This window comes from Phoenix dactylifera, chromosome 16 (assembly GCF_051530095.1).
Source record: "Phoenix dactylifera cultivar Ajwa chromosome 16, Ajwa_hap1_PhDact_Kaust_v1.1, whole genome shotgun sequence".
NCBI classification, from domain to species: Eukaryota; Viridiplantae; Streptophyta; class Magnoliopsida; order Arecales; family Arecaceae; genus Phoenix; species Phoenix dactylifera.
This window is the reverse complement of record NC_143205.1, coordinates 22,164,214-22,186,222: the sequence shown is the minus strand read 5'-3', so window position 1 is coordinate 22,186,222 and position 22,009 is coordinate 22,164,214. Positions and strand designations below refer to the sequence as shown.

The 22,009-nt window shown below is 39.7% G+C and overlaps 3 protein-coding genes across 5 annotated transcripts; 1 reads left to right on the top strand and 2 right to left on the bottom strand.

Moving 5' to 3' along the window:
• On the top strand, window positions 1-1,457 carry LOC103705563 (RING-H2 finger protein ATL16-like). The gene has a single exon (XM_008789326.6). The coding sequence runs from the start codon at window positions 334-336 to the stop codon at window positions 1,324-1,326; it is 993 nt and encodes a 330-aa protein (XP_008787548.2). The 5' UTR covers window positions 1-333; the 3' UTR covers window positions 1,327-1,457.
• A 1,928-nt stretch (window positions 1,458-3,385) lies between these two features.
• LOC103705453 (protein KINESIN LIGHT CHAIN-RELATED 2-like) lies at window positions 3,386-9,188 on the bottom strand. Of its 3 annotated transcripts, none has more exons than XM_008789164.6 (3): window positions 7,399-9,188; window positions 5,700-5,917; window positions 3,386-4,021 (listed from the first exon to the last, which is right to left on the bottom strand). In XM_008789164.6, exons 1-2 carry the CDS (start codon window positions 9,048-9,050, stop codon window positions 5,707-5,709), a joined length of 1,863 nt encoding a protein of 620 aa, XP_008787386.2. In that variant the 5' UTR covers window positions 9,051-9,188; the 3' UTR covers window positions 3,386-4,021; window positions 5,700-5,706. The 3 variants fall into 3 exon arrangements, with proteins under 3 accessions (XP_008787386.2, XP_008787385.2, XP_026659824.2); XM_008789163.6 differs by having other exon boundaries at window positions 3,386-3,981; window positions 7,399-9,186; XM_026804023.4 differs by lacking the exon at window positions 3,386-4,021 and adding an exon at window positions 4,583-4,774 and having other exon boundaries at window positions 7,399-9,156.
• Window positions 9,189-10,693: 1,505 nt separating this feature from the next.
• Window positions 10,694-17,138, bottom strand: LOC103705454 (uncharacterized). The gene is made up of 5 exons (XM_008789165.6): window positions 16,952-17,138; window positions 11,533-11,647; window positions 11,343-11,432; window positions 11,135-11,218; window positions 10,694-11,033 (listed from the first exon to the last, which is right to left on the bottom strand). The coding sequence occupies exons 1-5, from the start codon at window positions 17,017-17,019 to the stop codon at window positions 10,932-10,934; spliced, it is 459 nt and encodes a 152-aa protein (XP_008787387.1). The 5' UTR covers window positions 17,020-17,138; the 3' UTR covers window positions 10,694-10,931.
• Window positions 17,139-22,009: the final 4,871 nt, after the last annotated feature.

Genomic DNA, 22,009 nt, shown 5'->3' with positions numbered 1-22,009 from the left:
GCCCTGTTCTCCAGTCCTCTTTATCAACTCGTTTCCGTGAACCGAAAAGCCCATGGCATCCCCGACTCCCATTTCCAACGCTGCGAATCCCATCCCATCTCCTCTCCATTAAAGTTTCTTGGTCTGAGTGCACTTCTCCATCGCTCGGGAAGGTAGAATCCTATTCCCCTGTTCTTGTAGAAGTTCTGTGAATGTTCGATCGCATTCTTCGTCGAATTCTCTGCTTTTATTTTATGTTCATGACCTCCATCACCACCAATCTCCCCCGCTTCTAACTTTGATCGTTCAGGCTTTTTCATTTGTTTCCCAACAGGAGCTTTTCTTCCTATTTTAATGGGTCCAGGATGCGGGCACCATCCGCAGTTTAAGCCACCACCCCCACTCCCACCCCCACCACCATCCCCAACTCCCTCCCCATACAGCAACTTCCCCATCCTAGCTATCTCGATCCTTGGCATCCTCTCCACATCCATCTTCCTCCTCAGTTACTATGTCTTTGTGATCAAGTGCTGCTTCAACTGGCGCCGCTCCGATGTCATCACCCGGCTCTCTGGCTCCGGGAGGCTCGGGGAGAACCCGCTCATGGCCTACGCGAGAGCCACCCAGAGCCGCGGCCTCGAAGAATCCGCCATCCGGGCAATACCGACATTCCGATACCGGAAAGGTGGTGGTGGTGGTGGTGATGATGGCGATGAACAGGGGAAGAGGTCCTTCCATGAGTGTGCTGTGTGCCTGAATGAGTTCCAAGATCAAGAGAGGATTAGACTGCTTCCCAACTGCCTCCATGTCTTCCATATAGACTGCATCGATACTTGGCTTCAAACCAATGCCAATTGTCCCCTCTGCAGGTCGGACATCACAACCACAACTCCACTTCCTGCCGACAACTTGATGGACTTGGCCTCCCACCAGAATCTCCAGCACAGTGGGGATATCGTGATAGATATTAGTAACGATGGCATGGACGAGGTTCAACCAGCCACCGGTAGCACCAATACGGATCCTCCCCCCAGGAAAGCAGAGCAGAGGGGTGGGCACAAGAAGGAGAGGAAACTCCACCATGGGAGCAGCATGGGGGACGAGTGCATCGATGCGAGGGGCAAAGACGAGCGGTTCTCCATCCAGCCTATGAGGAGGTCCTTCTCTATGGACTCCTCCAGTGACAGGCAGCTCTACATGGCGGTGCAGAACATCTTGCAGCAGAACCCACACTTCCAAGAGGAGAGCAGCAGCAGCAATTCAGGGAGGATCCGGCGGACTTTCTTCTCGTTCGGTCAGTGCCGGAGCTCAAGGAGTTCCGTTCTTCCAATTCAAAACGAGGTGTGACCAAAGAGAATTCTCCTGCTGCTGCTGCTTCTTTTTCTAACAGGCTTTGGAATAGATTATCATATGAACATAGAGGGAGTGTATACTGGAATTGAATCACTGGATAGGCTAAAATTTTTCTTCCTTGTTTAACTAAGCTCTTCTCCTTTCCCCTTTTTTTGTGGTGAAAAATTATCTTCTGCATGCTATAGGACCTTAACACTTCAATCCATTATGGTTCTTTTCTTCTGACCAAGTGACCTACACGAGCCTGCGTCGTAAGCGTAAGCGTACGCCCCCATACTGAGACATTAGTCTTTCCCCGAGCTCTTGATTTCAGGCATATATTAATCTTCTCTCTGTCGAAAGAAGAGCTCCATCGACGGATTTAGAACCAAGAACCTAAGTGAGAACACAGCAAAAAAGCATATTTTTTTATAACCCTCTCTTATAAGCAGGTGTCCTTTCTTTTTATACGTCCATCCTTTCTTACCTTGAAGCTTTTAGAATTGCATCACAGGGGCATCATGTATCTGATGGCCGAGAAACTTCTAAGTTCTAAACAAGAATGGTCAATCGTATTATATTCATTCAGTTCTCCTAAGATCCTTCCACTCTCAGCAGTCTTTGGAAACTTTCGATTGCCTTGAAAGGAAAAAACCCAGGAAAAAAAAAATCCCTAAGGTCGCAGGTTTCCTCTGGATGCTGGGAAAGTAAAGCTACAGCAAGTGGGCAACAGCTGTCCCCACATCATTCCAAGTCCAAATGTGACAAAACCCAATACTTTTCCAAACCTATAGGCATGCTTTTTATCAAAACCTATAATCATGCCAAAATAACTATTTTCATTTGTGAAGCAAGTAGACGACGGAGAAGTAGATTTATGGTCATCACCCCTTATTGTCGTTTACTTACCAATATACCTGGTGTGCAAGAAGTTCGATATTGTTCAAACCGGACTAAAGCATAAGTTCGCATCTTTGGGCTACCAAAAGAAACTTCACAGGTCTTTCCTCTTAAATTTCTTCAGAACACGCTGCTATCATGAAAGGAACAAGTAGGAATGATGACCAGTTCATGTACTCCATAACAAATGAGGGGGGGGGGGGGGGGGGGGGGGGAGAGAGAGAGAGGAGGAGGCACAAGTCAAGCAAGAGAGGAAGAGTAGCAGCAGCCTGGAGGGTAGCAAACTTGAGGCCTACGTTCTCCATGAGGGGACCTCGAACACTCATTTTTTAAGTTTTTGAGATATCTACTTGGCCTCTTGCAGGCTTGAAGCAATTCAAAGTAAAGCTACAGCAAGTGGGCAACAGCTGTCCCCACATCATTCCAAGTCCAAATGTGACAAAACCCAATACTTTTCCAAACCTATAGGCATGCTTTTTATCAAAACCTATAATCATGCCAAAATAACTATTTTCATTTGTGAAGCAAGTAGACGACGGAGAAGTAGATTTATGGTCATCACCCCTTATTGTCGTTTACTTACCAATATACCTGGTGTGCAAGAAGTTCGATATTGTTCAAACCGGACTAAAGCATAAGTTCGCATCTTTGGGCTACCAAAAGAAACTTCACAGGTCTTTCCTCTTAAATTTCTTCAGAACACGCTGCTATCATGAAAGGAACAAGTAGGAATGATGACCAGTTCATGTACTCCATAACAAATGAGGGGGGGGGGGGGGGGGGGGGGAGGGAGAGAGAGAGAGAGGAGGAGGCACAAGTCAAGCAAGAGAGGAAGAGTAGCAGCAGCCTGGAGGGTAGCAAACTTGAGGCCTACGTTCTCCATGAGGGGACCTCGAACACTCATTTTTTAAGTTTTTGAGATATCTACTTGGCCTCTTGCAGGCTTGAAGCAATTCAAATTATAATTGTCAAACACTTGTCCAGAACATGGAGGGTCCCATAAAACCAGACAATGGATCCAACCATCTCAGACCTGTCCATCAAAAATAACCATCCCTCCAGTAAGCAGAAAGCATCATTCACATCAGCAACATGAGGGTGCATGCAGTGCTGATGGCTATCCAGCCTTCTTCCACCACCAATTTCAAAAACAGGTCGACACTGATCCACAGGATGCAGTTATGAAATCCTTCATACAGACCAATTGGCTTATGCATTGTCAGAATATCAGAGACTGCCCAAACGGGCTCAGAGACATGTAGCCTTTAAGTGAATCCAAAGAAAATGTGCCAGAAAAACTTGATTAAAACTCTGAACATAACACCTGCACCTGCAATTGTATACATTGAAAATCTCACTTTAAGAAATCATTTTTTAAATACTAAACCTAAGCATCCTGGAGTTTTTTGTCCCTTTCAGTACTAAACGGGCACCGACTTATTCAACTCCAATGTATTGAATTTGATGCTACCAGTGAGAACATCATTTAGAACTCAACACCATGATCCACACTTGGTGACCTCCAATGCCCAGTACATTCTTTGATAGTCTGTCTGGATTCTGCAACACAATGGTGCTTGCTGCAGGAATCATTAGGTAATGGTGCCTGACGAACATCTTATTTCTTCACTTTTATGAGCGACCCACTTGAAATATACTATTTTAATCTGAACCGAGAAACCTTTTCCAACCGCTGGTACACCTTGGACCGGTCATCATGTTCTCAGATGGATAGGTGATCGCTCTCTAAAATGCAGTTTAGAATCTCATCTGCAAAAAATGCGCTTTAGAATCACACCCACCAGAAATCCTACATAAAGAATGTGAGCAAAAATCAAGGCTAACAAATTAATACTATTAAGGCTTGCAAACCACTCAGAAATGGGCATGATCTGAATCAATAGGTCAGTTACATCTTTTGATGCTTAACTATTCAAAAAGAATTTGTGATCGCTTTTAAGGATAATCACTGGTGTAGCAAATAGAGTATCTTTATGACACAAATTTGCAACATCTTGGTCCTATTTTTTATCCCCAAAAATTGAATAGTTTGGATTTACATGGCATTCTTATGCTCTAAAAAAAATGGATATCTGACTACTACATTTCTTGGCACCACTGGTGAAATGTTGCTATATGGGGTCCACTCTGCAATAAGGTATACACATAGACCAACAGCTTTCCAGCAAAAAAGAAAAACAGGGCACGTTGAGTGATGGAGGTCCAATAAGCAAGGTGGCCGCCCAGGTATTGGACCAAGAAACCTAAGTGGCAGCAATCCACAAATAAAAACCATCATTCTTAGACAAACTTTATGCAATTAAAATTTTAGACTGGGGATCTAGAGAAAACATAGATCTCAAGGGCAGTGTTGAAATTTTGAGTCTGCAGATCAAATTCAGTTCCCAAGCTCTTGAAGAAATATGCTTACATCATAAGGAGGTTCTTGAAGATAAATTTATATGAAAAAGCTTCTCAATGGATGGCACTGCCAAGTGCTCCACATTCTTATTCTAAACCAGATATTGTACAAATTAGAAAGTGTGGGGGTCATGATGGCGACCTGCAAACAAATGAGTATGGAGGTTACTTGGTAGGATGAACAATGCAGCCATAGCATGAATTAGGTGGTGGTGTTGATTAGTTTGATGATTCATAGAATCAACATAGACATGAAGACCATAACACATCTACTGGACAGTTAATCAAACAAAAACTGACAGTCGGAGAGCTCCCCACTCATTGCTTGGATTAGATAAAGAAGAATGTTATGAAAAACAAGACTTTCTAGGTTTACACCGTTCAAACATTAACGTCCATTCCTACTTATTCCACCTCAGAGAAGGTTTACTGTTCCCAGCTAGTGTCATACTCAAGGACTACGTCTCCTGTGATGCTCAAGAACAGGAGATCAAAAGGAAAATTTAGTATAGCAATCAAATGTACTGAGAGCAATACATGCCATTACAGCTTGAGGTCGGTTAGACTGGATCAGAAAGGGGCTGTTTATTCCTCTAACACATGCAAGTTTCAGTTGACAAAGAGAATCTTCCAAGTCGATGGTTCAGCACGCATAAAATTTTGCTCTATTGGACAGACATGGGTTGATGAAGTTTATGGGCATGACTGGCACATGAAATAATCTCCAAAAGGGAGTTCCAGATAAGCTATGATTGGTAGCGACAGGGTATCAATTCCACCACCACAGGAGCTACCAGAAAATAGAGTACTTTTCTCTCAGGATTTGGAGATGTATGAAACAGATCAACAGAAGTATAGGGTAAGCTACTACAAAGATGCTGGTATGCTGCTATTCTAGATATAAAAGCTAACAATTCAAATGGAAGACAAGACTTATGCTAAGTCGAAAGGAAAGAGAAGCATGATCACAACTTCACATGGCAAAGAATTCTAAGACATATATATTCATGCGTGAATATAAGAATACCAGCAGCAAATCCACAATGCTTCAAAACGTACAAACTGACCTTGTCATCAATGCTGCTCAAGTTTGGAAGGAACAGCATCACTTCCATGAGACAGAGGCAGAGCCTCCTGAGAAACTGCATTAGACATAGATTCGAAAGCCTTTTTCTTTATCTGCTCAAGAAGCCGAGTAGCTTCTCGAAGCTCATCTTTGGCACTCGGACCATGGTTCTCCCATGCATCAACAGCTTGTTGCTGGAATTCTAATGCAAGGGCATAGCTGCAATTCATGGCAGAAGATATTATTTATAATATGATTTGCCTCAGTAGAATATCTCTTCAATATGAAAATATATTACCAAAATAATTCACAAGATTCTAAAGTTGTCTTTCATTACATATCTAAGTGTTCTTCGCAACGACAAGATTTCTATTGTCAACTTAATATTAAATGATTTTATAAAAGATGGCAGGAATATCACAGGCCATTCCAATGCAAGTTCGTGATGAAAGAGTTAAGATGATAGGTAATGATAATTAAACAGCTGAAACCTTTTTTTAATTGAGTTAGAGATTTAGACTCCAATCCTTCAGTGTCTTGCAATAAATTGACTATTTGATTTCATGATTTGCTAGAAAAGACCAAATACATAAAATGTCCTTTCAATGACAACCTAAAACTCCAGATCTACAACTACAAGAGGTAAGGGACAGACGGTAGAGCTTCAAAAGGATGCATATCTTGTACAACAGCAAATTTATGCAGAACTAGCAATGTCAGCATAACTGAACATGCGAAATCCTTGATAGTCTGACATGCAATTTTCAGAATCCCCAAAAATGTGATGTCTAACATAAGACACAAAAGCACACAAAGTCGTGCTGACTCGAGAAATAAGTCAAATTTTCCACGCAATATGTTACAAGTGGAACAGGAAGTAATGTTGTTTGTACTTCCTACACATACATAAAAATCCAAAGAATGTCTAGCCACATAACAGACATCCACCATGCTTTGTCAAGTATCATGAAATTCACTCTGTAGATACAGTACCAAATCAGATTGTTGGAGAAGCCTAATAACAAATAATACTGAAAAAATAACTAAGGTCCACTTATATGAAGACAATGCAAAAGAGCCGAGTAACACTAAGTGTTGAGAAGCAAAGTGTCTGGCCTCTTGCTGAGAAAATAAATTCAGCAACAATTTTTTTGACAAAGCCCTCAATCTTACATAACTTATTGTTCAGGGCTGTGCTTTGAAGCCAATCCTATCTGATAAGACAGGCTTAGATTACATAGTTGTTATATAGATTCTATATTTCATCATCCTGCCATAGTGAAACCCAGTTGCAAATACATCTAAGCAGCATAATACATAATCTAGTGACGATAGGGTGGCTTTTCTTAACCAACACAAAAAGCAGGGACAATAAATTATCAACTGGTGCTCTATCACAAGGGTAAAGACTGCAACAAGATTGGCTATGAATTTGACACAATTATGGCATGATGGTGCAATACATGGAGAACCTAAACCATGTCTAGATCCCAAGATAACAAACGAACCACCATAATTTTATAGTTGTCCACAGAGCCATCTCACATTGCATCAAATCAATATCCAAAAGAATCAATTGTCAGATCATATTATTATGCTAGCCTGTGGCCATCAAAAGGTATCATCAGAATCCGGATTCCCATTAACATTAAAAAATAAAATAAAATGACACTCGAGTAAAAATGATGAGAAACTAATACCTTCCCATTGCACTATATGCATTTGCAAGGCTCTGACACGTCTCGATGGTATCTGTATGGTGTGGCCCCAGTGAAACTTCCATGATGTCCTTTGCAAGTGCAAACATCTGCGCAGCTGTCTGTGGCCGCTCCATCTCCATGTACGCTGCTCCCAGGTTATTGTAGATATATCCCACCCCAAAGTGCTTCGGCCCAAAGCTCTCCTTCAACCTCTCAGCAGCACTTTCCATGTATGGAACAGCCTGCTCTACTTTACCAGTCAAGAGAAGCAACCAGCCAATCTTTGCCGAGACATTCCCTTCCACATGCTGCTCTTGCGGAATTCTCTCAATCATTGCAAGACTTCTCTTCAACAAAGAAATAGCGGTCTCAAACTCATTCATCATCTCATACAACGTTGATATCTCCACATATGCCTCAGCAACCTTATCAGGAGAGACCAATTCTTTCTTTTCAAGAATACCACAAGAGATCTCCAAACACCGCTTTGCATCTGTAAACTTCTCCTGGTTACACAATGCTTTAGCCATCGCGACAAACACCAATGCCCGAGTCTCACTGTTCTTGTCAGTCTGCTGAATTACCCCTTTCAGAGTGTTGATGGCTTCGTCGTACTTCCCCAAAGCAATCTGTATATTGGCAGCATCCAGCTCGGCATTGAGCAAGTCAGAACCCATGCCCCAGTTCTTCAGAATCTTCTGGGAGAGTTGGTTCTGCTCCAAGGCCCTCTCATGCTCCTCCAAACCCGTATAGATAACCCCAAGAAGCCTCCGATCATGAGCTACCTCAACCGAATTCTGCCCCAACTGTGTCTTATGAATCTCCAATGCCTTAAAGCACAGCGGCAAGGCTTCCTTGAAGTTCAAAACTGCAGCATAAGCCTCTGCTAAATCCCGATAGGCAACCCCCAATTCCCTACTATCTGGCTCCAAGATCGATTCTTTAATCTCCAAACACTTTCTAAGATTGAACAGAGCCTCCTCTCTTCTACCCATTGCCGTTTTCGTGTTGGCGAGCAGCAGCTGGACTGCATGGCTCACCGGCCGAATATCGAATTCGCTCGAACCATCTCTTTCCAAATTGCCCAGAATCCGATTGGCCCGATTCAAGAGCCCCAAGCTATCATTGAACCTCTTGAGATTGTAGCTCGCCGAGCCGACCAGGTGGAGCGCCATGGCAACCGAGATGGAGCTTTCGCCATCTTTGTCGAGGATCTTAAGAGCCCTGAGGCCAAAGCCAAGGACTTTCTCATGGTCCTCGGAGTCGATGGACTCGAGATGCTGGCCGACCTTAAGGCAGGCGAGGCCGAGCCTCTTGTCGCTCTCGTCGAGGGCGTGTTCCAAGGCTTGGAAGGCGGCGAGGATGTCGTCGGTGGTGGTGGCGGACTCGAAGGCCTCCTCAAGGTCGGATTTTTCCTTGAGCTTCTGCTGCCGGGAGGAGAGGGGAGCAGGAGGGGCGTTCGCGGAAAGGGTTTGGAGGGAGCGGGAGGGGCATTTGGGGAACGGGATCGGGGGATGGGTTCTGGGGAACAGGTTGGAAATGGAAGAGGGATTCGAAGGGAGGGGGCGGGGAGAGAGAAGTTTGGGGAGATTTCGGGAATTGGGATGGGTTTTGGTGAAGGCGGAGAGGAGGCGAGCAGAAGCTCGTCTCATGGCTGAGAGGAGGGAAGGGGTATTCCGGGAAGAGGGGTTTCGTTCCTTTCCGTAAAACCCTAGATAAGCCCGAGTCGCGTTTCGGGAGGATAACGGGCCCCGTTTTGCACCGCCGGGATAGCAGAAACGGCGGCCCCTCTCCTTGAGCGCCGTCACACGGGGTTAGTGCTTTGGCACGTATGGCACGTACGACGCACGTGCAACAAGCTCCTGTTCTATTTATTTATTTATTTATTTCTCAAACACCGAGAATTAAATTCTTAGGTTATGTTTTATTATGACTTAAAACAAGAATTGAAAAATACTTATAGATAGAGAGAAAAATAAAATATAATTGTTTAACTTTTTTTTAAAAAAAGAAAAGGTGAGGCCCCCTGATATTGTAATTACCATGTATTAGCTTTTTGAGTATGCACAACCTAAGAATCGAAGATGAAGTTGCTAAGTAGTGACTGTAGTGTAATGATTACCAGCACAAATCCCAGATCATTCATTAGTTGTTTAAATTGTTTGAATGTTTAAACAATAATGTCATCTAAAACCTCAGCGATACCAAAATTTTTGATTTCATGGTAAACTCTGATCCACCAATGATACTGGTCTTCCTGTTTGTTTTCCAATGGCAAGTACAATTAAGCAATTTACTTGCACTCCAATTTGCAGATTAGAATTAGTTGATTCCAAGCACAATCATATGACTACACTACACTTACTACCATGATAACTCAAAAACTTTAACTCAAACAAACTCAAACTTAGGAAAATTTATCTAGCACTCAAATATAAAATTCCGCAATCAAATTCATATAACTATTGCATAACCTTTATCAGCACAAATACTTGGCTGATTGCAGACAATCCTGGGGATCGTATCCCAAGAAGTCTTAAGCCATTAGATAGGCAAGAGCTGAATTCATCCATCTCAGGCTTAGGGAGTACCAAAACGATATCATTTCCTCCGTGTTCTCCCCTTCCCGGGCCTTCCCCAACTCTGAGATGGGCTGCTCGGGTGTGTGTTGTATTTGTGGCCCTTATTTATTGTGGTATTTGTGGACCTTATTTATTATGGGATTTGTGGGCCTTAATCATTGTGGGGCCTCGAGCCCTTTAAGTACTGGCCCAAAGACCGTTGACCGAGTAGAGTCAGCTGGCTCGAGCAAAGTGGAAGAATCAAGAGATCTTCTCTTCTTCTCTCTCTTGTCTACTGGCTTTTCCCAACCTCTCAATTCTGCTTTCGTTCCCATTGGGACAACTCGAGTTGATCCAGGATGGATTCTACTTAGGTTTTGCCAGGGGATTTTCCTCTCAACTTCAATCCTTGAAGCAGCAAAATTTTCAGGTATGTTATTCTTTTCTTACAGTTCAGATTTCATGTGATCTTGGCCTATGGTTTTGATCCTCAAAACCTATCAGAATTGTGGAATACCCACCTGTAAATAGTCCTTTTATTTATCCTTGAAAATAGCCTTTATACTCATCATTATATGGTTCCGAAAGCCCTTACTCTTTCTATCCAACAGCAGGCATCTAAGAGCTACATCATGAACTACACAATTGTTTCCTTCAATCAAAGAGCATATTTGTTGCATCTACGATCATGCATACCAGATGCAGATGGCCGTCGATACCTTCAAGATCAGGCATGGCGAACAAAATTCAGCATATATACTAACCCAAGCAGAATACTAGTTTATGTCAGAATAAACAGAAACACAAGAAGCTCCACAATGACATGCCAATGTATATGGAAGCACTCTGAAACTCGAGAAACCAAACCACAGCTCTCTGAGCTTTTCTAGATCCCATAACAAAGAGCTACTACAGTGTCCATATCCCACTTGCTTATTTTATGTAGACGGATATCCGATACATCTGTGCTGTCTACATGGTCCTTGGTCCAAGGGACCTCCTCCTGGCCTGCCGCTTCAGCATCAACCTATGTATTCCGACAAAATAAAACAGCACTCCATAAATTGCCAGATCCTGCAAGCAGTGAGAAGCCATGCATAAGAAAAAACAGCAAGGAAAGAGGATAGAGATCCTTGAATGCTGTAGAATAGTAAAGTCAGAATGCTGATGATAACCAGTGTGATGCCCTGGAGAGTGTTGGGATCATCATAGTCGTCGAAATAATGCAGAAAAGGGGCACTGACTCCCATATACAATAACTGCATAACAAATGAAGGGGAATTTTAGTATAAACGATGTATGCAACAGTGATGATCATGCTGGTTATATAAGGTTCAATGGAAAGAAAGGGTATAAAGTTTTGATAACAGAAAGTACACTGACCAGGAGATAAGCACCAGTTGAGCTACCAAGAGCAAATAAAATGCCTCCAATTCCCTTCAGTGCTATACCAGTAGCTATCAGACTTTTAATCTAATAGCAAATTACAGGTGATGCACCCAAGTAAGCAGTCATACAAGTTAATTACTTCTGACTAAATGGACAAAGGAAAAGGATGAACAAGATTCCTCACTTCAATCTTTGGCAGCTGTACTCCCAGTGTTGAGCTTGCGCGATCCGTGACAAAGTCAACCTTGGGCCCAACAAACCTTGCAGCAGGTCCACCGTCAGCTCCAAATTCATCAAGCCTGAGAAAATAATGATGGGAGTTAGTTTATATAGGCAATAAAAGGCAACAGCTGCTGACTGCGAGCTCCATCAAAAGGAAAACATTGGCTTTGTATCTGCTGGAAAATGTCTAATTGATGATTTTACTAAATTGTTGAAACATTTGGTGGCACTAGAAACAAGACCATTATGGGAAGCATTAAATTGATATACCATATTCTTAAATATCAGAATAATCCAAGTCTAATCTTTGTTTGAGATAAAGCATCCATATCATTGGACCCCAAACTACCAACAAAGCATTAATATCTATAACATCGGCACCTATAGCTAATAGCAAAATAAGAACAATCTAAATTAGAAAAAGTCCACATGCATAACCATTTCAAAGCACATCAACATACATTAGTCGCTTGAGATACATACAAGATGTACCATGATTTGTATAATGTATATCAGATCAACTTCAACATTCATCACTTGTTTCATCATCTACAACAGTTTGTGGCCTTGTGCACTATCATCTATGGATGTGAGAAACACAAGATGTTTACTTAATGTACCGCATCATTGAACTGACTCACAAATCAAGGGTATCATCTATGCAAATTGAAAACCAGCATGCCATAAGATGCTGATGAAAAGCTCAAGTGCTCGTATTAAAAGCCTCGCAGATAATCACTTTTACATAGTGAGAGAAGAGGGAGGGAAGGGGGAAGAACACAAACTAAGAGATAATATCGCCTATGTGGTCCGTAGGGGCAAACAAATAAAGAGAACACTCAGGGGAAAGCCCTTTAAAAAAGAAACAAACAGACATGCAACAACTAACCACAAAGCCATACCAACCAAAAAGCAACAGAACACTGGCAAATTTAAGATAAGCTTAGAAAGTTTTTCTCCAAATCAGGAGAAAAGCAAAAGGGTTATCAATTACGAGCCAAAAATCACAATATTCTCCCTAACTTAGTTCTGCACAAAAGAACACAAGATATGGTTTCATCATCTCAAAGAAAACACATTTTTGACAAAGCCTCGACCCCTTGTTATAATGTTGTGAAAGGTCAAAACCTTCCACAAGACCACTAGCTGGGAAAAACTCAGAATCTCAAGCAAATTCCAGAGCTCTAATCATTTTTAAACTCCATAGTCTATGCTACCATAAGTAGAACAGCCTATCAGTATGACTTTTAAATTTAAACAAAGTCATAAATCCTTCAACCCCTACATTTCTGCTAAGATCTAGCTAAAACTACATCCCCCTTCTCAGCAACCATGAATAGAAACTCCCCCTTCAAAGTGATTTCAAATGAAAATTGTAAAGGAGATACTGAAGAAGGCAGAGCAAACAACCTATTTTCCTGAAATATGTCTCCTCCACCATTCTCAAACCCATGACTGACTCCAAACACACAAAAGGGATGCTAACCTGATCAACCAATACCCCTGGCCTATCAATCAATATAAACTTGGAAATAGAGAGAATACTGACATCTAAAAAGAGATGCAATGAAGAAACAAAGATGGGTGATAACAGTAGCAATGTTATAAAAGAAGCTAAGCATATAGATCATAGAAAACATACATGTTGCAGGAAAAATGAAAAATGACTGAATCGAGGAAGTACTAAAAAAAATGAAAATAAATAGTTGTAAGGCAATCTAACTTGTTCCTGCTAATGTCATGGCGAAGGAAGACATGGTTGGACAGAGTGTTTGAGGAGCATACTGGATGGCTGATCCAGAGACCATGAAATGGACAAGTGTGATGGTTCTATTCATAGAAGGGAATTCTCTTTTTTAGCAACTAATTGATATTTACTTTTTTGCCCTCATTAGCGAAGGACCTAAAATATAGATTTGTACTAACAAGCACCAACTTAAGTCATCATTCTCTCTCTGAGTCTTCTCTATCTGCAATTTTGTATATCGACCATCACTGATCTAAAATAAAATTTCCTTTAAAGAAACATCCTTCTCCAAAGATAAAAATACGTTGTCAACAGACTCAACACATATATACTTATTGTCCCATACTTGCCTCTCTTTCTTTAAAAGCTCCTTTCATGCTTTACGATTCCTTTCAATGAGTTTCTTCGCCTCTTTCCTTTTCTCGAGTCCTTCTGCTCATCTTGTTTCTTGTATTGCACATCTGTCATTAATTCTTCTTCTTTTTTTCAACTTTCTCTTATTTTATATTTCTATGATTCTCCAAATCCACTTTCATAGTTTTATCTATCTTCAATAAATCTGTCATCAGATCTCTTATCCTTCTGAAACCAACCACAGCAAATACTAGAACTCTAACATTTGACGCGTTCGTTGCGACTGAACCCTATTGGCCAGTAATTCTAACTTAGAAAACTTAATGGACTTCAGATTTCTCTTTTATGCTCCTGTTCCATGTCTGATCTGTATTTGGATGTAATCAGATCTAGCAGAAAACAGAAATCTATAACATCTGTATATAACCAAGTCATACATTATTCCGTTCAATTCTAGGCTAGACCTCAAAAGATATGAAAATAGAAACACAGTCTTCTCTTTCTCAGAATCCATAAAAAACTTCATAAAATTTCTGAGAAAAATATTTTTTCTCTTTTTTCATCAAAACCATATTCCAGACTACTGGTAAATCATGTCCACTGAAGCATAATAGCAAAAATTTACAACAATAAAATATTTTCAGCAGCTTTAATCCGGATCAACAATGTTTCTGGAAAGTTCCAAACATCTAAACATCCATGCATGCGAACAAAATTGCAGTATACTTTCATTCATCCAAAGCACAAGATAAATACGAAGGTTGGATGTATGAAAGATGCAAGGATTGATGTATATATTTGCAGAGAAAATAGTTCACTTATGCTAACAAAAACAATTAGAGCTGCTCAAAAACTCACTAAAAAATTTAATTAGTTAACTTTTCAAAATGGAAAGGTAGGCAAACATGTAACTCACATACAATCAGTAAGCATATCTGCTAAATAAAACGGAAACAAATGGATTTGCTAAAACTAACACTAGAATATTCATTATCAAGATTCTAGACTGATTACTATGATGGAAATGAAAGTTATACAAAGGAGAACAAAAATCGAAAAATTAACAAGAACTATAAACATGTAAGCTAATGTATTTATAGTCATTGATAGCATTATCTGAATAGTACCTGCAAAATCTTTTACATTGATGGATTTTAAATTTCTTTCAGTTTCCAAATCTGACACACTAACATACATCAAAAATCGATATCACCAAAACTTGATATTGGCAATATACTTCAGACACAATTAGAAGTATGAGGATACCATTGGAGTAATCCAATATATTTTATATGTCAAGTTTCAATTTTTTTGGCAAAATAGATTATATATGACAAGAAGTCTTAGGACATCATCGGAGTAGCCAAACCTTTTACATACAACAAGATTTAGATTTTCTTAGAATGCAATTCACACATGGCAAGAAATCTAAGGATATGATTGTAGTAGTCAAACATTTTGCATACGACAACATTTAGATAGCGATTTAGTTCATATACGGCAAGATTTAAACTATCTAGTTAAACAAGAAATCTGAGGATATCATCATAGCAGTTAAACAGTTGACGACCGACAACATTTAGCCTTTTTAGCGAACTAGTTCATATACGACGAGATTTAAATTTTCTAGTTAAACAAGAAATCTGAGGATATCATTGCAGCATACGACAACATTTAGATTTTTTACTGAACTAGATCGTATACGACAAGATTTAAATTTTCTAATGAAATCCGAGGATATTATTGTAGCAGTCCAATAATTTACATGCGACAACATTTAGATTTTTTTTAGCAATCTAGTTCATAAACGACAAGATTTCAATTTTCTAGTTAAATAAGAAATCTAAGAATATCATTGTAGCCGTCGAATGGTTTACATACGACAACATTTAGATTTTTTGGACGATCTAGTTCGTAAACAACAAGATTTCAATTTTCTAGTTAAACAAGAAATCCGAGGATATCATTGAAGCAATCAAATAGTTTCCAAACGACAAGATTTAGATTTTTTAGCGATCTAGTTCACAGACGACAAGATTACAATATTCTAGTTGAACAAGAAATCTAAGGATATAATTGCAGCATTTGAATAGTTTACAAATGAAAACATTTAGATTTTTTTTAGCAATCTAGTTCACATACAACAAGATTTAAATTTTCTAGTTAAAACAAGAAACCTGAGGATATCATCAATAGCAGTTGAATAATTTGCATATGGCAACATTTAGATCATTCAGCCACCTAGTTTGCAAAAATATTTTTCATGCGACAGGATATAGATATTTAACAATCCAGTTCAAATGCAACAAGATTTAAATTTTCCAGTTCCAAACTGTAGCTATCCCTCCAAAAAAATTCATATTCTTATCATGGAACCCTAGCATGAATATTTCGTAGGAGTGAACCATGGTAGTTCATATGATATTCCTATTTAATAATTTCATCACCATTTAGGAATGCCAGTTTCATTGCTTGCATTGAAAGTCAAACATCATGTCCTCTGTACCAGAAGAAAATGTATGTGTAATCTAGCTGAAATTAAACACCAGTGACCAGTGTGTCCTCAAAACTTTTAAGAGCAAAAAGGAACAACCTTTATATCTCAAAACAAAAGCTTGCAGCACCACAACCCAATAGATCTAAAAGATAATTCCCCTTGAGCCATCCTCTGCTACACTGCCCGTTCTATCGTCAGAACGGAAAAATCCAAACTTTTTTTTATCAACAAAGCACTAGTTTTTCCGAAAAAGATTAGGCAAAGACGACACAAAACACCAGTTTTTTCTCTTACAGATCTACAGGCTACGCTGATCGCTCAAAAGAAACCGCAATCAAAACAAAAGCATAAACTTCCCGTTCCAGCATCAGAAGAGAAAAATCCGAACTTTTTATACACAAAACACAGTTTTTCCTCGAAGAGTCCACAAGCTACGTTGATCTCTCAAAAAAATAAACTATAATCACAGCTCAAAAGCAGTCTCTTCTTCACCTCCTCACTAGTGAATCAAGAAAACAGTTCCTATAAAACATTTTCGAACGACATCAGAGTAAAAAAAAAAACACAAGAAACAGAAAGAAACGGGATAAACGATAAAGGAAGCCGTTTTTTTCTCATAATGCAGCGAGTAGAGAAACCCAAACGAAACCATAGCTCGCTTCATTCAAGCAAATCAAAAGCCAAAAACCGCAGTTTTACGGAGGCGAATCAAAACGCCAAAACCCTAAGAACCGATCGAAAAGAACGAAGAGAGGGAGAGAAGAGAAGAAGAGAAGGGATTACTGCTGCCATGCAGAGAGGATGAACAGCAGCGCAAAGAGAGCCTTCCCGAGCTTGACCAAGAAAACCATGGCGAGCGAGAGAAGAGAAGAGACTGTGATCAAGAGCGTAGGGGAACGAGAGAGAGGGCGGGGGAAACGAAGGAAGATATAGGACTTCGCCCATACGTGTCGCCCGCCTTTACGCCTGCTTGGCGCCTTGCGGGGGCGCTACCCACACCCCGTCCTAAACGACGACGTCACCACGGTAAAGCGCGAGGAGGTCGGTGCGACGCTGCAATGCTGCTGTGGCTGCGACCTCGGGCGAGCAGCGTCAAACGCAAACGCTTGCCGCAACTAATTGGACCGAGCCACGTGGGAAGGTTGGGGTAGAGCCGGCTTAATTTTCTGGCGTTGGATGCACGCGATGCAGGTGAAAGGAAGCACGGATACTGATAAAGTTTAACCTAATTTATCATCTTTTATCTATCAAATTTTAATGGAACGATAAATTAGGATGCAGCACCAGAAGTGGATGAAAATGAGGTGCCCCAAAAAGAGATTGCTGTGGGCCGAGGAGAGGTGCTGGCTTCGTCATCAGGAGCTCAAACTTCAGAATAGTGGTTGTTGGTGGATGCCGGATCTTTGATACCTCAATTTCTGAAGCAGAGTGGCTCCAGTGGCGGTGGAAGGTCACTCCCTGCTTTGGAATATTTGAGCTATGATGAGTGATAATTTGATATTTCAGGTTAAGCATGTGTTTAGAGAAATAAATGAAGCCACGAATTGGATGGTTTCGTATGTGGACCGTCACTCCAAAGGTACCTTATGGATTGAAGAAGAGGAGTTATGTAGAGCACTCGAGGACTTGTTATTGTCCATACTCAAAGGATGTGAATCATTCGTTTTATAAAAATAAAGAGAGAGAGAGAGAGAGAGAGAGAGAGAGAGAGAGAGAGAGAGAGAGAGAGAGAGAGAGAGAGAGAGAGAGAGCTGTGCCGCGAGAAGAACGAGCTGCAATTTTGTATCCTTTCGTTCCATTTTTTAACAGGTACACTTGAGGGATGATGTGGAGACAAAGTAGAGTTAGAGATGCGGAGATGGTGGCCCCTCTCCCCTCGCACATGAGCCGGTGTCGTGGTGTATAAATAGAGAATGCTTCAACGTCACGCAAAAATTTTCACTTGGAAATTAAATAAGTTGCAGAAAATATTTAGACTATGACAAACGATGATGTGACTTTTTAGGCTAAGCATGTTGTTAGAGCAAAAAAAATGATTGTATCCTATCACGAGGTATTGTCCGCTTTGGAGAGGCCCTTCATCTTTTCAGGACGGGAGATACCCCTTACGGTTTTGTTTAAAAGGCGCTTCGCAAGGAAAATAAGATGGAGACCCCTTATAAGAACAATCCTTTCCACTACTTAAACAGTATGGGACTAAAGGTTTGTGGCCCTCCTTTACACCCCTAACACTATCTCCGAGTGGAAAGGATTATGCGGGGGAAGGTCCATGCACGTGTGGTGCCCTATCTATTAGAGCAAGAAAAGAGGTTGCGTCCCGTCACAAGGTATTATCTGTTTTAGAGAGCCCCCCGTCTTTCCAGGACGGAAGATACCCCTCATGGCTTTGTCCAAAAGGTGCCTCGCGAGGAAAAGAAGATGGAGACCCTTATAAGCACAATCCTTTCCACTACTTAAGTAGTATGGGATTAAAGGTTTGTGGCCCCCCTTTACACCTCCAACAGATGTGTTAACGGAGCTACGAACTGGATGGCTTCGTATGTGCCCAGTCACTCCAAAGAGTTATTTAGAGTGTTTCAAGACTTATTTTTTGACTTTATTGAATGTATTTGTATTTAAACGGTGGATCATTCATTTTATATAAATAAAAAAAAATAAATAAATAAAGAGAGAGAGAGAGAGAGAGAGAGAGAGAGAGAGAGAATGCCGTTGAGACTATAATTTTGTATCCTTTCGTTCCCTTTTTTTTAAAAGTACACTTAAGGGATGATGTGGAGACAAAATAGAGTTAGAGATGTGGAGATGGTGGCCCCTCTCTCCTCGCACGAGCCTGTGTCGTGATGTATAAATAGAGAATGCTTCAACGTCACGCAAAACTTTCGCTTGGAAATTAAATAAGTTGCATATATTCTCTTTTAAGGTTCTTTGTTATTGTTGCATCTACTGTGCTAGATTAAAAGGGAGCCATAGCAATGTCAAGCATGGTTATGTTTTCTATTATTTGTATAAATTTTCGATTTGATGCTAGGATTGCTAGATTAGAGCGCACCTATCAGGCACAAAGTGAGAGGGATATTGCAATGTTTTTGACAAAGCTTCTATCATGGCATGGTTGAGCATTATCCTCTAGAGCAATATGCATCTATTGATGGATATAGAACTGAATTCTGTCCAATGGTACTTTGAGAAATTTTATACTTATGATATTAGTTCCTTCAAGAATGATGTCCACCAAAGCTCTTCTTTGATCACGAAATCTCATCCTTTTAGCCTCTTGCGATCTTTTGTTTTCAAACTCAAGTTGGTGTCTACTTTACCTTTAGCTTTGAGGAAGAATTAAAATCATATGATTGATTAGGTCCATTGATTGATTGATTATGTTAAACTTAGTCGGTCTTACTAAATTTGGTCAACTTTCTAGTCTATATAAAGGCTGCTTCTGTATATTGTAACAGGCGGATGGAAATATAATTTTTTTCTCTTATTTTTTTTTTCAATAATGCCAACAAAAATTGAAAGTGTGATTAGCAATCCATACCAGAAACATGAGCAGCTAAACAAATAAAGGATAACTTTGACTTGATAATTGATTTTAGTTGCTCTTTACCCATGGTGTCTAAATCTCACTTCATATGCATTCAACTGTATGGAAATTTAACAAAAAAAGGTAAAGGTTGTGAGTTGTTTTTTTTTTTTTTTTGCATATTCACAACATAAAATGAAAAGGAAAAATTGGATGTGTTGCGAAGCATGTTATAATTCAATGTCGTTGTAATAACCATTTGCACTAACTATATTTTTTTTTCCTAAAAAAAGTTGAGAGTATTTGGATTTGATAGTTCGTTTAGTTTTGCAAAGTATCATAATCAAAATTTTAATATTTATTGGAGTTTTGCTGCATATTAGCTTAGTTGTCGTCTCAGAAAACCGTACATATGGTATTCATAGTGCCAAATCGTGTTTTGTATAATTTTTTCTAGACTTTTTGATATTCTAATATGCTTGAATCTCAAACAACCATTCACGGATGCAAAGCATAAAAGAGCATGTATATCTAGATCCAATTTCTCCTTCATATTCAACTCTTTTTTTTTCTTTTTTTTTTGTTGGGTAGGGGTTGAAAAGAGGAAGGATGACCTGCCTGCATTTTACTTATAATTACTCATCTCTTAATAGGGAGACCAGCCACAGAATTAAAATTTAAAAATATGCAACCTTATCTATTTTTTTCTCTTATACAGGATATAATTGAGATTTTATTTTTGGGTTCATGAGTTTTATAGTGAAATCAAAATAAATGAATTCAAGGCATGGTTATTTTGGTTACTTTTTATAAAACAAGCTTTGCTAGCACTGATAAATCATTAATCTTGGGTTTTTGTGAAAAAGGCCCTCTAAAAATTTGTTTTATATTGAATAGTATTTTGTGGTTTCATGGTTCCACAAAACTCACATACAGCCGCATAATTCCAAAACTTTACCAGCCATCTTTTTTCTATCTCTATAATTTAAATTATTCGTATCACATCCCAAATTCGAGATATTATATGGCCATGCTATCGTGGGTACCGCCTATAGTAACACAAAGCCAATAATACTAATTTTGTATGTAAATTAATCTTAAATAAAGTATAATAAAAGGATCCAAATCGACGATGAGATCAATGATGATCGTTGGTGGCTTGAAGGAGGGGGGTGGCCTTTAAGAGTCCGACTTTCTTCGGGAGTCGCCGAGGGGAGTCTTCCTCCAACTAGGCATGTGCAAGGTGTGTGTTCCACTTCTTTTTTTTTTTTTTTTAGTAGGCTGGGGATATCTTATTAATAGGCTGGTCCAATGAACCAGGCCATCATAATTCGAGTATTATTTCATGGTCCATAGCCCTTGGTCACAATGGAATGTTGCCATAATGGTTTTTAAAGTACTTTAGATATAAATACATATATACCTATAATATATATATATACATGCAGGTATATATATATATATATATATACATGCATGCATGCGTACATAACACAAACATGCTCACATGCATACATATAGACACAAGAAGAGTGGACGGTTTAAAAGAAGATAGCATTTATTTTTATATAATTACATCTATTGGTGCTTTACCTTGATACAATTATGATCTTCCTTACAAATGAGTTGCATAGCCTAACATTTTCCAAAGCCGAAGCCTACGGTCAGACAATTTGAACATCATTATAGATTTTTAAATTATGATCATCACGGGACTCTAAAAGGAGGAGGAAAATTGAAATTGAATGGGATGCAACCAAAATTTCCATAACCACTTTAAAATAATCAAGTACATGAACTGAGAAAATAATGGCGCATCAACCTCCTGCACGCACATTTTAAGTACAATCATATGATTGTTGAAGTACAGAAAAAAATTCAATTGTTTCGTCTGTTTGTCTAATCATATGATCATCGAATTCCATAAAAATTTTCCCATTTGTTTCGTTTGCTATGTCTTGCATTGGGAAGCATAGTTACGGCCCGAGTACGAAAACAGGCTTTTAAGTGAAGCAGGAGCTCTCTTTCCCAACTTCCCACAGTGCGTATCGGAGACACAGTGCTAAATAATTTACCCTACGTCTCACAGGGCGCCGATATTCGCCCCCATCATTTCCCCACACCAAAAAGCTCGGCCGAGTGCAGTCGCTTTTTTTTTGCTAAGGTGGGTCCCTTCTCTGGCTTTAGGTCCGGCTGCATGGAGTCCCATGACGACGCCATCATAATTATAGAGGTTTTTTTTTACATAAATATTTTTTTAAATATCAAATTTTGTATGAATTTTTTTTTAAAATTAATATATATATATATATTGTTAT

Coding starts and splice junctions, on each gene's coding strand:
- LOC103705563 (XM_008789326.6), top strand. CDS start 334: ATGGGTCCAGGATGCGGGCACCATCCGCAGTTTAAGCCACCACCCCCA.
- LOC103705453 (XM_008789164.6), bottom strand. CDS start 9,050: ATGAGACGAGCTTCTGCTCGCCTCCTCTCCGCCTTCACCAAAACCCAT. Junction 5,918..7,398: donor GCATATAGTGCAATGGGAAG/GTATTAGTTTCT, acceptor CATGAATTGCAG/CTATGCCCTTGCATTAGAAT.
- LOC103705454 (XM_008789165.6), bottom strand. CDS start 17,019: ATGGTTTTCTTGGTCAAGCTCGGGAAGGCTCTCTTTGCGCTGCTGTTC. Junction 11,648..16,951: donor ATCCTCTCTGCATGGCAGCA/GTAATCCCTTCT, acceptor TTATTTTCTCAG/GCTTGATGAATTTGGAGCTG. Junction 11,433..11,532: donor TACAGCTGCCAAAGATTGAA/GTGAGGAATCTT, acceptor ATTTGCTATTAG/ATTAAAAGTCTGATAGCTAC.